Raw genomic sequence first — 17,481 nt, forward strand, 5'->3', positions numbered from 1 at the left:
ACACACGCACACGCACACACACACACACTTCGCCTCCCTGCGTGCGTATCTAGGCCTCTGTGTGAATGTCTCAGTGTGTCACCAGCAGTGATGACAAATCTCTTTGTTTTATGCTTCCACACACACGCACACACACACACACACACACGCACACGCACACACACACACACACACACACACACGTTAGATTTAAGACAGTTTAATGTTTGTATTTGTGGTTTAAAGTGTTGCTGTCAGTGAGCCGGTGTGTCCCACTAATGAAAAAAGTTCCAGTGTTTCATAAACTTCAGGAGGGAAAATCTGCTCTGTGTGTCACATCTGTCTCCTCTGCTCTCGACTTGGACGCGCCAGGACGCGTTCGGTGCGTAATGGACACCGATCCATCACTTGTGCTCCTTCCTCCTCCTCTCCGTCGTGTTCCCGACATGCTGGGATGTCTCGAGAGTCCAGCGAGAGGAGGAGAGAGAGAAAGAGAGAGGTGACAATAAACCGTTTGAGTCTCCATCTGAGGGACGATACGCTCGCCAACTCGTGGATGGATGGACAGATGGACGGATAGAGACAGAGACACAGAGAGACAGACGGAGAAAGAGACAGAGTGAAAGAGAGAGCGTTGATGAACTTTACGCACATTACGCACATTACGCACAGATCTTTGCCGCGCGTCCTGGCGCATCCAGAAGACAGCAGTAATCTAAATGTTTAGTTTGGACAGTTTCATGACTTCCTTCTCTGACTGTCTCCGGTCGTGTGTGTCCGCTCTGGCTGCTGGGTACTAAATGCTGCGGCGCTGCTGCCTGGACCCCCCAGTGGTTTTGGAGCAGGTGTTTATTTCACGGTGACCGTTTGTCTCTCGGTGCATTAGCGACGCTTTGGACGGCTTTTATCGTCTATCCGGGCGAACATGTCGGGACAGAAACCGTCCTTGAAGAGCGGCGGCCGCTTCCAGGTGGATGTGGTGACAGAAGCATCATCCGCAGCACCGGCCCCGACCCCTGCTCCTGTCCCGGCCTCCACCGATGGATCCAAGCCGCCCGATGAGTCCAAAGGCCGGTTCAGGGTGGTGGGGTTCACGGATTCGGGCGGTCTGGGCAGCGCGATGGACATCGGGCTCCCGCCTGATGTCTCCCACGAACCGGACACGGCGAGGAGCGACTCGGTCAGCCTCCATTCAACGGGCACGGGACACACGCACATCTCCGACTCCCACTCCAACACCTACTACATGAGGACCTTCGGACACAACACCATCGACGCGGTGCCCAACATCGACTTCTACCGGCAGACTGCTGCGCCGCTCGGGGAGAAGCTGACCAGACCGTCGCTGTCGGAGCTGCACGATGAACTCGATAAAGTAACGACAGTAAACTCTTCATGACCTTCATCACTTTAAATAACTCCATGTCATATTGCACAGCAAAGTCAACATGTTCCAATGGGAATATTAGGAATATTCAAAATATTAGGAATAAGTAAGCAAAGGTGGAACTTTTTACTTTTTTAAAGTAGCCACAAGTTTAAAACATAATCACATCAATCAAGTCCTGCAATCAAAATGTCACTTAATTATTAAAAGCAAGTATCATTAGTAAGTTCACAAGTATTATCAGCGAAATGTAGCCTACTTAAGTACATGTCAAATCTTGAAGTCAAGATGTCTTGATGGAGTATTACAGTGAGAGGGACGTTGTATTTCATTTGTCCTTTGGGCTGCACTTTAATTTAAAGACTGAACCAACTGTTCAACTTTAATTTAAAGACTGAACCAACTGTTCAACTTTAATTTAAAGACTGAAACAACTGTTCAGTGTTTTCTGTAGGAGAGAAATTCAGTTAATATGCAGCCGTCGTTTCCGTCTCGTCCACCTGACAGAAGTCAGTGTATGTCTGTAAACAGAAGACATTCCCATCACTCCCAACAAGAGACTCTGAGTGGGCTCAGTGACATCACTGGAGGCATGACCCCAACACACACACACACACACACACACACACACAATGCTGCCTCTCATGACCCTGCAGGCATCCCCTGCCACACTCCCACTCCTCTGATACAACTAGGTAGCTGTAGCATAGACGTGCTCTGTACTCTGTTGTTGGGTGACGTTACAGTGACTCCGGAGGTGAAATAACTGACACTTTGAGCGTATCACATTTCATGGAGCCAAAATCAACACTGAGATATCACCAGACTCTCAATATAATAATTAGATGCTACAATATTTATATGCACAAGGAGTCACTGTAAGCACTTCTGAGAAAGTTAAGTAAAAGTTTTAGTAAACCAACTGGTGTTTAGGTTCACATTAACCAGGGATATGAGGTATATATATATATATATATATACTTTTCCTTTCAGCTCTGGCACATTTTCTCTGTCACTCACCTGTCTGTCTCTTTGTCTTTCACTTTTTTCAATCTTGGCTGTGATTGGTTGTCAGGAGCCGTTTGAGGACGGTCTGGCCAATGGAGAAGAGCCATCGGCGGCTGAGGAGGCGGCGGCCTTGGCGGCGAAGGAGGCAAAAGGAGGAACTGTCAAGTTTGGTTGGGTCAAAGGAGTTTTGGTTAGTGTTGTGTACATGGAAGAATGTTAGAAGAGCATTCTCCCTGTGATGTTTAATGTGATCCGATTAAATAAATGTTATTAATCAGGGAGAGTTTCATTAATCACATTGTGGGAATCATCTCCCATCTGGGGGGGGGGGGGGTACAAGCTGGTCCCCACAAGCTCTACCATGTGTGTTACAGATCCGCTGCATGCTGAATATCTGGGGTGTGATGCTCTTCATCCGAATGTCGTGGATTGTCGGACAGGCTGGAATTGGTTGGTACAAATAAATCAAGTGTAACTTTGACTTTAGGAGAAGGATCCAAGTGTGAGCTCCATCTCCTTCGAGAGGCTCCCAGCCAATCAGAGTAAAGCTGTCCTCAGTCGATGTGTCATGTGGCAGCTACAGTACTTAAAGAATAAGGCTCCATATTCTTTTCTTCATCAACAAATCCCATGAAAAGAGCCAAACAAACAATCAATGAATGTATCCTTCGCACAAGTATTATCTGATATATCTTATTCTAAATCTGGCTGGTCAAAGATATAAAATGAGACCCATAAGAACACGTAAAGGAAAGTTCTGTGATAGTTATTTTGTCTTAGCGGGGGAGGCTAGCTTGAAACAAGGTGATTTATCTGTATAAACACTTCCAACAATGGAGAACAGTTGGGTTAGTTCGCTTGCTAAAATGAGCTAGTAAGCTAACACAAAATGATAATCCTGCATTGTAACAGGGTGCACTTTTACTTTACCCCACATTTACGGACAAATCTGTTGGTCAGCTACTGTGATCGTTCTGGAGTTGATATGATTAATCACACTCGTCTCACAGGTTTGGTCTCATTTGTTTTTTTGTAATAGGACTGACCATTGCGATCATTCTGATGGCCACTCTGGTCACCACCATCACCGGTCTGTCTACCTCTGCTATAGCAACCAACGGCTTCGTACGAGGAGGTGAGACTGCAACTGTAAACCAGCTTTTATTTTGAAAAATGTTTGCGAGTTTTCCTGAAATACAGAGGATTCAGGGGTCTGTTACAACCACAAAACAGAAGCACCAAGGCTCAGTTAGGAGATTTCAGGAAAACGTACCAATACCGTACCAATATTTCCAGTGAGTCAACAGCCTTTGGACGTGATTACTTTACCAGCATACCTAAAATCAAACCAAGTGAAAGCCACCTGTGTTCATGATGAAACAATCATTAATACCGTGTATCACTGCTGTCCAGGAGGAGCGTACTACCTGATCTCCAGGAGCCTGGGGCCAGAGTTCGGAGGCTCCATCGGTCTCATCTTCGCCTTCGCCAACGCCGTGGCTGTGGCCATGTACGTCGTAGGCTTTGCAGAGACAGTCGTGGAGATGCTTAGTGTAAGAATTACTTGGTATAACCGTTCAAACATTTCTCTGCCTGTCTGTCGAGCACTGGTTCTGATGTTGCTGCTTTGGTTGTTTGTTGCAGGATGTGGATGCTCTGATGACGGATGAGCTAAATGACATTCGTATCGTCGGGACTCTGACCGTCATCCTGCTGCTGGGAATCTCTGTAGCTGGGATGGAGTGGGAAGCCAAGGTAGGACTGGGAATCTACAATATCACAGACTCAAAATCGTCTGACTGAAATAAATCTTCACCTATATACAGACATCCGTGGACCCCAGGTCCCCTTTGTTGATCCCCTGGCTTTTCGTCTAGCGCCATCATCAAATTGTTCTTGCTAGGTCTTACTTGTACCCCTCTCTTTCTTTCTCTCTGTCTCTCTGTCCTTCAGGCTCAGATTGTCCTCCTGGTGATCCTGCTGGGAGCCATAGCTAACTACTTCATAGGAAGCTTCATGTCAATAGAAAGCAAAGAACCCAAAGGATTCTTCGGCTACCACAGTCAGTCTGCACCCTTTTAGTTTTATCCGAACTTTTGGTCTATTCTATGTTCTGTCTAACATTTAGCAGTGTTAGAATTTAAATTAAAAGTCTAGCCTATGTATTCCTTTGTTTTGGTTCTCTCCTCCTACAGCTGCCATCCTTTTAGAGAACCTGGGCCCAGACTTCAGAGACGAGGAGACATTCTTCTCGGTGTTCGCCATTTTCTTCCCTGCGGCCACCGGGATCCTGGCTGGGGCCAACATCTCTGGAGACCTCGCTGTGAGTTTTCCATTAAGTGCATTATGTATATGTGCACTCAGTAGTCAGTACACTTACACAGATGTCACTGTTGGGTGATCTCAGACATGTAGCACGTTCAAAACTTTGAGCAAACTTTGGATTAGACTCCCTGCCACAGTTCTAGACTCCTTTTGGTCTTACCAAAGAGCTCAATACTACCTTCAGAAGTCCTGCTCTGAATTAGTAAATATTTCTTGTGTTCCAAGGTTCAGTCCTCCATTATTTCCTTTCTTTACATGCCACCATTAGGTTAATTCATTTTTTAATCGCTCTTTGATTTTGGTTTTGTTATTACTATAATCAGAAGAAGTCAGGGAAACAATGCTTTCTTCTTGATATGAAGTCTTTCAGCTGCTTGAGGATCAAGATGAATTTCCACTCTGAGCTGAAACAGTAAACTTGAATCTCATCATGCCTCCATCTTCAGGACCCTCAGTCAGCGATCCCTAAAGGTACTCTGCTGGCCATCCTCATCACGGGAATCACCTACGTGGCTGTCGCCATCTCTGCAGGTAGGTATACACCAAGTCCGTCAATTCTGCATTAAATTTAGTTGAGTTTTCCTAGATGTGTAGATGTTTGTAGCTCTTCTTCTACAACTCAGATTCACGTAGACTTGGTGTTGACTGCAGCTCTTAATTTGTTGCACAAGTTGTGTCATGAAAGGCACAACGGTGGCGATATGCTCGTCGGTGACAGTGATTCTCAAAAATGTCTGATCCTAGATTCTGTATATCTCTTGATTTCCAAATCTGAGTTGTCTAATGGTCAGATTTCTAAATTGTGGATTGTTATATTTTGTCTCCATCAATATGAAAATGGTGGAAGATAAATATCTGGCAAAATGAAGAGATGCACAGTGTTGTGCTTTGGCAGCTATTTGACAAACCAAAAAAGAGACTGGTTGACTGCAGCAGATTTGTCTGCTGTTGTTATGTCAGAGTGTGTGTTGGTTTTCTCCTCCTGCAGGCTCCTGCATCGTCCGGGACGCCACCGGTGACCACAACGACACGGTGAGCGACACGGTGAACTGTACCGACGCCGCCTGCACGCTGGGCTACGACTTCTCCATCTGCAAGGAGGGAGGCTGTCAGTATGGCCTGATGAACGACTTCCAGGTAACAGACTCGCACTCGGCTCAGAATAATGTTGATTTCTTCCTTTAATGTCAGGAAACTACGGGCTGCTTGCCGAGTCACCGTCAGTGTGTGTGGCAGCTGCTCTCAGAGCTGAAAGTGGCTTGGACAATACTGACAAGATATATTGACATAGTATGACAATGAGGAAATGAATGAGACGCAACAATGGATTCAAACTATTGATGTTGCGGTTACAATATACTGTCTCCACCACGAGGCCAATATGGATATCGATGCTTTCAGTAGATATTAAGACAAAAGAACACTGAAGATCATATTATCATTTGTGATGTGGATATGGTGACCAATCAGGTTGAGGCATTTATTGTTTACTTCACTCGTAACACTCAGACGAGCTCAGGAATGTGTGTTACATAAAGGGCAACACACACTGGCAGAGTGTGACGTGCATCAAGACGCCCACAGCTATTGTTTTCTATGGAAGCGATGCCGTGTCAGGATACGACACTGTCCTACTGCCAGCTGCTAACATCACCCAACCTCATCCCCTCAAGCACAGTTTCCTTGTGTCATCTGTCTTTATGACTCAATGCAGCTTATCGTTACTATTTATGTTGTTTATATAGTATCAAGAACTTTTTGTTTTAGTTTTTCAAGCTTCTTCTTTTTTAAAGTCACTTGTCTAACGTATCTATGTAATGAAGATCCTCTTTAACACCTGCAGATTCTGTTGTGGTTGTTTAACACGAGTGTGAATCGTGACAGCCTGCTGCTCGGATCCTGTAGGTGCCTGCACTGTGTGTGTGTGTGTGTGTGTGTGTGTGTGTGTGTGTGTGTGTGTGTGAGACGGAGCTGTTCCCAAACAAAATGCAGCAGTGATAATAGTGACTGTTGTTTTGAGTCACAAGGTTCTCGCTGGTTGGAGACAGAGCTGAATGAGAGCATTGACAACATCCTCCTACACACACACACACACACACACACACACTCAGCTCTCTGACACTGATATCGCTGTGCACGATCTCGTCTGTTGCTACAGACAGAAACACTTGTTTTATTATAATGTCTGTAAAATCACTAAAATCTGTCTAAACGTCTAAAGCAGATGTGAATGAATCCAACATCTGCGCGTGTTTCTCGTCCTCTTACACGCTAACAGACGCCTCATAGTGTTGGTACATATTGATGCTTGAGAACAGAGGTGTCTTCTGTCCCTCAATTCAGTCAGTAATACAAATATTTTGTTGTTTAGGAACAAACAAGAACGAAAGGTTCTTAACAGTAAAACAAATGACATTGTCTTAACCTTGGCTGGGCTGCAGCGTTGAGTTAGCTGACCTCTGACCCCGACCCTTATCCTGCTGCTAACGCTGCTCCAGGTGAGTTGAGTTGGTGTCAAAGCGGCAAACGGTCGTGATATTAAACGAAAACACACAAGAAGTCGTTGTGGGGCAGATTGTGACGCTTTCTGTCCCAGACACAACACTAAATACAACTTCTGAGGATTAGAAAACAACATTAATGAATGCACATAAAATCAGATTGTACCAGAAAACAAACGGCTGCATATGTCTGAGCTGCTGGACCCTTTTGCAAAGGATTATGGGTAGAATACACCCCACAATGAAGTCTGGACCTACAGATAGCGATATTGAATGGATTGTAATCGATTAGTGTGAACCTGAAGGTGTGTGTGTGTGTGTGTGTGTGTGTGTGTGTGTTGTCCAGGTGATGAGTCTGGTGTCCGGCTTCGGTCCTCTGATCTCTGCAGGGATCTTTTCAGCCACTCTGTCATCGGCTCTGGCCTCGCTGGTCAGCGCGCCCAAAGTCTTCCAGGTCAGAAATCAGCTCATTGTATTTCTTTCGATGTAATCTTATTCATCACTAGACAACCAACGACAGCATCACTTTACACAGACACAAGTAGAGACGATGAACTGGACATATCAGTCATCATCATGTGTGATGATGTGATTCTAGGCTCTGTGTAAGGACAACATCTACCCGGGCCTGGGTGTGTTTGCAAAGGGTTATGGGAAGAACAACGAGCCTCTCCGTGGTTACGTCCTGACCTTCTGCATCGGCCTGGCCTTCATCCTCATCGGTAAGCTGCCGTGTCTTTGAATGATACAGCTGTGAGAAACGGAAGGAACAGCTGGTCCTGAGTACTGAACCTCTCTCTTGGTGTTGTCTGCTAGCGGAGTTGAACATCATCGCTCCCATCATCTCCAACTTCTTCCTGGCCTCCTACGCTCTCATCAACTTCTCCGTCTTCCACGCCTCCCTGGCCAACTCTCCAGGTAAACTCTGGAAACTGAAACTGACCTGAACTTAATATATGATGAGATTTACTGGTTCTAGTTACATTAGAGTTGACTTGGCCTTTAAGGTCTCTAACCTTTTTAAAGGTGGAAATGACAAATTGTGTCATATTAAAGGTTATTATATACATTTTTTGGACGTTTTCTTTTTAAATTCTGACTTGTAACTGGTGTTACATTAGCTTCAAGTCTAGGTTGAATAATAAAACTTTACTGGTAACTGTTTTTTTCAAAGCTAGTGCTGCTAACTGGACATTTGTATTGTTTACTCTTTTTAGGAGAAGGCCAGCTGTGCGGATTGTGAAGCTCTCTGTGAAAAATGTGGGATTTTAGGCGACATGAATAAAATGTACTCAACTTAGAATTAAATACAGAAAGTGTAAAATACATAACAGTATTTACCTCTTACTTGTTAGCTTACTTTTACGGCTAGCTTGAACAAGCCTGCTATCTACCACTTGTGTTCAATTCAACCAATGAGATCACGTCTGCCTCCATCGAGGCTCCGGGAAACATTTGCATTAATTAAGAATCTGGTTGTTCGTCTTTGTATCGGGGTCTGTTCATCTTTGCTGTGATGTTTCGTCGCTTTGCTAGCGTGCCTCTTTTGGCTTCATTCTCGTCTCTCACCACAGGATGGCGTCCCAGCTTCAAGTACTACAACATGTGGGTGTCTCTTGCCGGGGCGATCCTGTGCTGTGTGGTGATGTTTGTCATCAACTGGTGGGCAGCTCTGGTCACTCTGCTCATCGTCCTGGCTCTCTACATCTACGTCAGCTACAAGAAACCTGGTAACAACAGACTGAGCTCACGTTGTGTAACTTTAATAAAACGGATCAGATACCAACCACTTGTTTCTGCCTGCGTTCAGGAAGTTGTCATCAATGTTGAAGTGCCCTAAAATGCAGCGCTGTATTGAAGTCAATAGGAAAATCTCCTTACTTCTATCCGAGTGGTTCCCAACCTTTTTGGTCTGTGAGCTTTTTATTGTGGCTGTACCGATCCAACTGAGACCCTGTTTATACCTTTAATCAACGTGCGTCTCCACATGGGTCTCAAGTGACCACTTGTGATCGGATCTCACGTCCCCGCTCTGTATGCAAATACACTCGTGCATCATTTCTGTTTGCAAAGACCAAATGAGTTGTTGTTTTTAACCAGCGGGAGGCAGCAGTGCGCTTCCCCTGCCTAGTCTGATGGAAATTAAAAGAAGTAGAAGTTTGCAAAGACTTTGGTGTGCGAGCAAAGACTGATGTGAGGCGCACTCGTAATATATCTTGAGGAGTGGGAGGAGTGTCCTGGGCCACACTGCATTCACACCTGGAGCTGCCGCATGTTAACGGCAGGTGTAAACAGGGCCTCAGGGTATCTGCTGATACACAGTCTAAAATCTGTATAACTTCTCTAACCGCTTCTCAAACCTACTCCTCTCTGTCCGGCTCTATTACACTCATTTTTATTCCACTTTACAGACTCTCAGCATCATCACCCCACATCACTCTAACTGGTATGTGTGTGCTGTCTCCTGTCTCCTGCAGATGTCAACTGGGGTTCGTCCACTCAGGCTCTGATCTACAACCAGGCTCTGACTCACTGTCTGAGCCTCACTGGAGTCGAGGACCACGTTAAAAACTTCAGGTCAGCTCGAGGGTCAGATCTGGGCTTTGATTCTGGGTTCAGACATGGCTCTGTTAAAGGTTTTATACCAACTCAGGCCCTTAATGCTAAAATCTGGATCATTGATGCTGTTTTATGGTGCTTTAGATAAAAGCATCCCGCAGACAACGTGTAGGAACTAACAGTGGAACAACTGAATTAAATTAAATAAGCTTTGGAGGGTTTTTTCAGAAGGAAACGGACGACCTTGAAAACATTTTGTGTTAAAATACAGCAGCCAAATGTCTCAGTAAACCACAGTTTTTCCAGGTTTTGAACCACTGCTCTCGTTCAGCATCACAATTTATTGATCATACTAACGTTTCAGTCCCTCTGGACCTTCGTCAAGACACCCTGTGACAACATTACGGGAGCGTCTAAGTGTTTGAACTCCGTGTTTACAGGCCGCAGTGTTTGGTGCTGGCTGGTTATCCAAACTCTCGTCCCGCTCTCCTTCAGCTGGTTCATTCTTTCACCAAGAACGTCGGCCTCATGGTCTGCGCTCACGTCAGGACCGTACGTACAGACGAGCTTTAGGAAACATTTCATCCCGTCGTAGATCTTCTCCTTTGTCTTCTCCCATCATCTCCTGCGTCTCTCTTCTGGTCCAGGTGTCCCGCCGGCCAAACGTGAAGGAGCTGTCTCAGGATCACGCCCGCTGTCAGCGCTGGCTCAATAAGAAACGGATCAAGGCCTTTTACATTCCTGTTTTCTCTGACAACCTGCGGCACGGGGCGCAGTTCCTCCTGCAGGTATGAACATCTGGCTGAAGATCAAACCTTAAATCTTTTCCTCTGACATTTGTCTGTCTCATCAATCGTGAAAGGATCTCAATGTGGGAGTGATAGCAGGTTTTCATGCTGTGTTCTTAATTTAATTTCATCAGTTGTTTTACAGCTGCTCTGGGAATTCAAACCAGAGACAAATGAACCAAAACTCCAAACTTTTCCTTTTGTAACCTGAATATTAACACACTGACTTTCTATCACACACTGAAGATGTAATTTCTGTCAGGATGATTTAATTTTCTGTAAATGATTTAATTACAGCACAGTTAATGTTTTGAGATCTGTTCTCTGGTCTCCAGGCTGTCGGTTTGGGTCGTCTCAAGCCGAACACGTTGGTCATGGGTTTCAAGAACAACTGGAGTGACGGAGACATGAGAGATGTGGAGATTTACATCAACACTATACAGTAAGAACTGATGTGTCTTTTAACATTTTAAAAACATTTTAAAAGGTGCTTTTTTTTTTGCCCCAAACATGGTTGAAGTTTGGGATTCATGTCATGTTTGAGGTCTACAGAAGTCTGAGAAACAGACCTGCCTAACACCAGTTTGTCACAGTCTGTATATGTATGTGTAGGACATGTGTAGTATGTTTTAGTTTGGGAAACACATTTTAAAGTTGGAAGTATCAGTTTCAGTACTTTTTTAAAACAAAGATCACCAAAAATGACAAAAACTCTTTCGTAATCTTCTAAAAATAAATCTTAGCTTAAGTCAGAGTTACGTGTTACATGTATGTCACATCAGAAGAGCTTGTTTTGTAATAATCTGAAAACATGAGTTACATATCCTGTATAATGTATATACATGTACATAAGCATATTGTTATATACCCTCCTGTGGTCCCCTGCAGAGGATGTTTTTACTGAAATGTCCAGACGTCAAGACGTTACAGTAAAAATGCAAAATAAAGGAGACAACAAGTCTTGAAGTGAATGACTGTAACATCCCTGAAATGAATGTAAAACAAATTCTGAATTTAAATTCAAGTTAAATGTTTCTAGCGTCTTTTACATTACAGTCGGTCCCGCTGTCTGCTACAGTGGACATGCTGTACCAGTAAAACAGAAACTGTTAGGAATTAAAGATGAATTTACATTCTGCCAACGAAGCAGGTTGAATTATCTGTTCTATGTTCCAGCGACGCCTTTGACCTGCAGTTCGGAGTGGTGATCCTTCGGCTGCAGGACGGACTGGACATCTCTCACATCCAGGGACAAGGTACGTCTGTCTCTGTCTGTATATCTGTCTGTCCACCACCTCATGTACTGCATCCACGGTATCTGCTTGTCCCTGCAGACGAGCTGCTGTCGTCCCATGAGAAGCCACCAGGCAAGGAGGTGGTGGTTTCTATCAGTCTGGCTAAAGACTCGGACTCTGACTCCTGTCCTTCGAAAACCACCAGCAACCAGAGCAGCCCGCTCATCATGAGAGGTAAAGGAGTCCAACGTGAACACTTCTTAGTCTTCACATGCAGTGTTATTTTTCAATAATGGCCGTTTCTTCTGGTCTATGCTCACCTATAGGTCTAGCACATGTTTAGCCTAGCTTAGCACGAAGGCAAACTGCTAGCTCGATTAGATTTACAATCTACAACCAGCAGGTTTGTTGTTGAGCTGTTTTTTCTCTCGATGGATCTCGGTACTGGACAGACAGACGTCCATCTTACTCAAAGTGTTTCCATCTGCTACAGAGACCAAGTCTCCTCTGAGTCTGACGGACCAGCGTCTGTTGGAGACCAGCCAGCAGTTCAAGAAGAAGCAGGGCAAAGGAACCATAGACGTGTGGTGGTTGTTTGATGATGGAGGTCAGTTTTTAATAGTGCGGCTCCAGACCAACGTCAAACTTAAATATGATAAAGTTGTTTATGTTATGTATGTTTCTAACTTTTACCTAAATCTTGACTGATTTGCCTTCTTGCCCTCGGCTGATGTTCCGGTTGTCTCTGTTCTCGGTCTGATATCTTCTGTATGTCTCTTAATGAATGTGACACATGATGAGATTCTGGTTCAGATTCTTCCTCTACAGGACAGCGTGACCCCACACGGCATCCATCTGTCACACAAACTCTCACTGCTGTTTTGCTGGTTTCATAAAAAGAATGCACCTCTTCAAATGAAAATGATGAGAAAACATGAAAAGCACACTTAACTACAAAACTCTGCTCATTTCGTTCACACAGTGATTTCTTTTATGTCTTGATATTCTTGGATATTACATAATGAAATACAAGAAAGTACATCATCATATATTTACAGTGCATCCGGAAAGTATTCACAGCACTTTTTGTTATGTTGCAGCCTTATACCAAAATGGATTAAATTCATTTTTTTCCTCAAAATTCTACACACAACACCCCATAATGACAACGTGAAAAAAGTTTTGAGATTTTTGCAAATTTATTAAAAATAAAAAACCTGAGAAATCACATGTACATAAGTATTCACAGCCTTTGCTCAATACTTTGTTGATGCACCTTTGGCAGCAATTACAGCCTCAAGTCTTTTTGAATATGATGCCACAAGCTTGGCACACCTATCTTTGGGCAGTTTCACCCATTCCTCTTTGCAGCACCTCTCAAGCTCCATCAGGTTGGATGGGAAGCGTCGGTGCACAGCCATTTTCAGATCTCTCCAGAGATGTTCAATCGGATTCAAGTCTGGGCTCTGGCTGGGCCGCTCAAGGACATTCACAGAGTTGTCCTGAAGCCACTCCTTTGATATCTTGGCTGTGTGCTTAGGGTCGTTGTCCTGCTGAAAGATAAACCGTCGCCCCAGTCTGAGGTCAAGAGCGCTCTGGAGCAGGTTTTCATCCAGGATGTCTCTGTACTTTGCTGCATTCATCTTTCCCTCTATCCTGACTAGTCTCCCAGTTCCTGCCGCTGAAAAACATCCCCACAGCATGATGCTGCCACCACCATGCTTCACTGTAGGGATGGTATTGGCCTGGTGATGAGCGGTGCCTGGTTTCCTCCAAACGTGACGCCTGGCATTCACACCAAAGAGTTCAATCTTTGTCTCATCAGACCAGAGAATTTTGTTTCTCATGGTCTGAGAGTCCTTCAGGTGCCTTTTGGCAAACTCCAGGCGGGCTGCTATGTGCCTTTTACTAAGGAGTGGCTTCCGTCTGGCCACTCTACCATACAGGCCTGATTGGTGGATTGCTGCAGAGATGGTTGTCCTTCTGGAAGGTTCTCCTCTCTCCACAGAGGAACTCTGGAGCTCTGACAGAGTGACCATCGGGTTCTTGGTCACCTCCCTGACTAAGGCCCTTCTCCCCCGATTACTCAGTTTAGATGGCCGGCCAGCTCTAGGAAGAGTCCTGGTGGTTCCGAACTTCTTCCACTTACGGATGATGGAGGCCACTGTGCTCATTGGGACCTTCAAAGCAGCAGAAATTTTTCTGTAACCTTCCCCAGATTTGTGCCTCGAGACAATCCTGTCTCGGAGGTCTACAGACAATTCCTTTGACTTCATGCTTGGTTTGTGCTCTGACATGCACTGTCAACTGTGGGACCTTATATAGACAGGTGTGTGCCTTTCCAAATCATGTCCAATCAACTGAATTTACCACAGGTGGACTCCAATTAAGCTGCAGAAACATCTCAAGGATGATCAGTGGAAACAGGATGCACCTGAGCTCAATTTTGAGCTTCATGGCAAAGGCTGTGAATACTTATGTACATGTGATTTCTTAGTTTTTTATTTTTAATAAATTTGCAAAAATTTCAAAAAAACTTTTTTCACATTGTCATTATGGGGTGTTGTGTGTAGAATTTTGAGGAAAAAAATTAATTTAATCCATTTTGGAATAAGGGTGTAACATAACAAAATGTGGAAAAAGTGAAGCGCCGTGAATACTTTCCGGATGCACTGTATATATACACCTGTCTCTCACCCGCCTGTATTTACAGAAGAGTTAAATGTTTCTGTCAAACTAACCATTAACCTTCATCAGTAAAGTGTGTGTGTGTGTGTTTGCAGGTCTGACTCTGCTGATTCCCTTCCTGCTGACCAACAGGAGCAAGTGGGGCGACTGCAGGATCCGCGTCTTCATCGGCGGGAAGATCAACCGCATCGACCACGACCGCCGAGTGTGAGTTAAACGAGCTACGATCTGATTTATTCTACAACTGTGTTTCTGTCTCTTCATGCTGTATGTTGATTCTCGTGTGTGTGTGTGTGTCGTCAGGATGGCCACGCTGCTCAGCAGGTTCAGGATCGACTTCTCTGACATCCACGTCCTCGGAGACATCAACACCAAACCCAAGAAACACAAGTACGCCCTCTGATGGAGTCTGACGGGCTCGCGTAGTTCACTTAAAGTTATCGTTGTCTCAGTGAGTCGACATGATGACGTAAAGGCTGAAAAATAAGAAGTCAACGCATGACGGGAATGTTTAAAGGACCCTTTACTCTTCTTTACCTGCGTATCATTTTAGCCAGTTCAGGCTCGCGGCTGATAACGTGGCTATAATAACGCGACGTCTCTGGTTTGCAGTAAGCTGAGTTTTAAGGAGCTGATCGAGCCGTACAGGCTGAAGGAGGACGACATGGAGCAGGAGGCTGCGGAGAGGCTGAAGGCCCAGGAGCCCTGGAGGATCACTGACAACGAGCTGGAGCTCTACAAGGCCAAGGTGCCCCCACACACTGCAGACACGTCAACCCCGACCAATCGCACGCTCCAGCCGTTTAACGCGTCAACGTGCTGTTTGTGTCTTTCAGACCAACCGACAGATCAGACTGAACGAGCTGCTGAAGGAACACTCGAGCTCAGCGAAGCTCGTCGTCATGTAAGAACTCCACATCTGTGTTTGTCTTCTTTAATGTCACACTTCACTTTCACGTCATCATGGGGGGGCCGTGATTAACGAGTTCATCGTCGAACCTGGTCGCCCAGAAACCTGTTCACACGACACCAGGGCTGGAGGAAGTATTCAGGTCCTTTACTGCAGTAAAAGTACTAATACCACTCTGTACAAATACTCTGTTCCAGTCAAAGTCTGTGAGTATCATCAGTAAACTGTCCTTAAAGTATATAAATTATAGATTCTGTCATTAGAGGATTATTCCTCCTCATTAATGTGGAGCAGGATGTTGCTGTTGGAGTTGAGGTGGAGCTCATTCTGAACTATCAGCTAATGATTATTAGTTCACTGTGGATGAATCAGCTGATTATTTCCTCCATTAATGGATCGATTGTTTGGTCGCAATGACTCAGAGCCCAAAGTGACGCCTTCACAAAGCTCCACATTATTAACAAGACGTTACAGTTATTAACAGCATTCAGAGGGAAAGCAGCACATCTGCATCTGAACAGCTGGAACCAGGAAATGGTTTCACACCAAAAAATCACTTCAACCAACTAAAAGAGTTGATGATTCATTTCCTGTCGGTCGTTTCAGCTCTACGTGTATAAAAGGTATAAATAATAAGTCTTCGTATGTTTCTGTACTTAAATCTTTATTTGTAAAGTGAGCTTTGGGCTTCTGACCTCTCGTGCACAACTTATTCTTTGAATTCTTACTTTCTCTTTTTATACATACATTTGCAAATAAACTAAACTAATATCTAAGTTTCTAAAAAACAGGATAATAATGATAATAAAGTGTTAATAAAGTGTAGATTGTGTATTTCCTAATGACTCTCTGTCTCTCTCTCTCTCTGTCTGTCTCTCTCTCTGTCTGTTTCTCTGCCTGTCTCTCTCTCTCTGTCTCTCTCTCTCTCTGTCTGTCTCTCTGCCCGTCTCTCTCTCTCTCTCTGTCTCTCTCTCTCTCTCTCTCTCTCTGTCTGTCTCTCTGCCTGTCTGTCTCTCTGCCTGTCTCTCTCTCTGCCTGTCTGTCTGTAGGAGCATGCCTCTGGCCAGGAAGGGCACGGTGTCGAGCGCCCTCTACATGTGCTGGCTGGAAACTCTGTCCAAAGACGTCCCACCTCTGCTGCTGGTCCGAGGAAACCAGCAGAGCGTCCTCACCTTCTACTCCTAACACACACACACTCACACACACACACACACTCACACACACACACACACACACACACACACACACACATGTACAGCGTCCACACACACACTCACATGGTGTGTGTTGGTCTCCGTGTATATTTATTACAGTATTTCACCGCCTACAGCTGCAGAACTGAAGTATTATCGTGTCACAGATCTGAAACTAATTTTGTGCCTAATTTCTGTCAGTTCTCATTAATAAATTAATCAAAGTCTGTTTCTTTCATCAACAGTAACAGGCTGTATATTCTGTGGCGTCTGTGCAGTAGATATTAATGTTTTAATGTTTATTTATAAAGATGAAATCATGATTTCAGAATGTTTGTTGATCTCTGAGTCAAGTAGGCAGACGACACTGTATCTCTGGTAACACTATTTTGTACTTTATTTTATTAAAATATTAACTAAACCACGTGTTTCTGTCGAGTCTGTTTCTAGTCAGATTTTTGAATTATCTGTGGATCATTTTCTTCTTCTCTGGACCTCAAAAAGAACCTGAGTTTCACACAGAAGTGATGAAATGTCAGATGGAGCATCTTCACCAGCTGCAACTTTAAAGAGGAGAACACGTTCATGCATCAGTAATACTTCTGAAATGCAGGACTTTTATGTTGGTACTTTATGAGTAAAATGTCGCAGTACTTTTCCACCACTGGAATAATGCGATCACACATTTCTCAGTCAGTGGATGAGTGTGTTATTGACTCTTCTTCCTTCTTCAACTGTGAATCAGGTTTTTAACTTGCAGCAGTTGGTGTTTCTGATGTAAAACATACTGGATCAATGTTTTTGATTTTTAATGTAACGTGTGGAGCTCAGCTTCGTGAGGGGAGGAAAGGGAGGCTTCCTGTTTCTTTGAAATAAAACACTCACGACGAAAAGTAACGAGCAAATGA

General features: G+C 44.4%; 1 protein-coding gene across 1 annotated transcript; it reads left to right on the forward strand.

Annotated features, from left to right (window-relative positions):
• The first annotated feature begins 904 nt into the window (after positions 1-904).
• Positions 905-16,565, forward strand: LOC139283765 (solute carrier family 12 member 2-like). Its single transcript, XM_070903799.1, has 26 exons — positions 905-1,354; positions 2,442-2,564; positions 2,749-2,824; positions 3,414-3,509; positions 3,788-3,927; positions 4,019-4,129; positions 4,328-4,436; positions 4,570-4,697; positions 5,146-5,230; positions 5,688-5,836; positions 7,547-7,654; positions 7,799-7,922; positions 8,017-8,118; positions 8,775-8,930; positions 9,678-9,777; positions 10,200-10,311; positions 10,407-10,547; positions 10,883-10,989; positions 11,724-11,803; positions 11,882-12,016; positions 12,276-12,389; positions 14,566-14,677; positions 14,774-14,860; positions 15,083-15,218; positions 15,307-15,374; positions 16,430-16,565. The coding sequence occupies exons 1-26, from the start codon at positions 905-907 to the stop codon at positions 16,563-16,565; spliced, it is 3,285 nt and encodes a 1,094-aa protein (XP_070759900.1).
• The last annotated feature ends 916 nt before the right edge of the window (positions 16,566-17,481 follow it).

The sequence above is a fragment of the Enoplosus armatus genome, chromosome 4 (genome assembly GCF_043641665.1).
Source record: "Enoplosus armatus isolate fEnoArm2 chromosome 4, fEnoArm2.hap1, whole genome shotgun sequence".
NCBI lineage: Eukaryota > Metazoa > Chordata > Actinopteri > Centrarchiformes > Enoplosidae > Enoplosus > Enoplosus armatus.

Coding starts and splice junctions, on each gene's coding strand:
- LOC139283765 (XM_070903799.1), top strand. CDS start 905: ATGTCGGGACAGAAACCGTCCTTGAAGAGCGGCGGCCGCTTCCAGGTG. Junction 3,510..3,787: donor CAACGGCTTCGTACGAGGAG/GTGAGACTGCAA, acceptor ACTGCTGTCCAG/GAGGAGCGTACTACCTGATC. Junction 4,698..5,145: donor ACATCTCTGGAGACCTCGCT/GTGAGTTTTCCA, acceptor CTCCATCTTCAG/GACCCTCAGTCAGCGATCCC.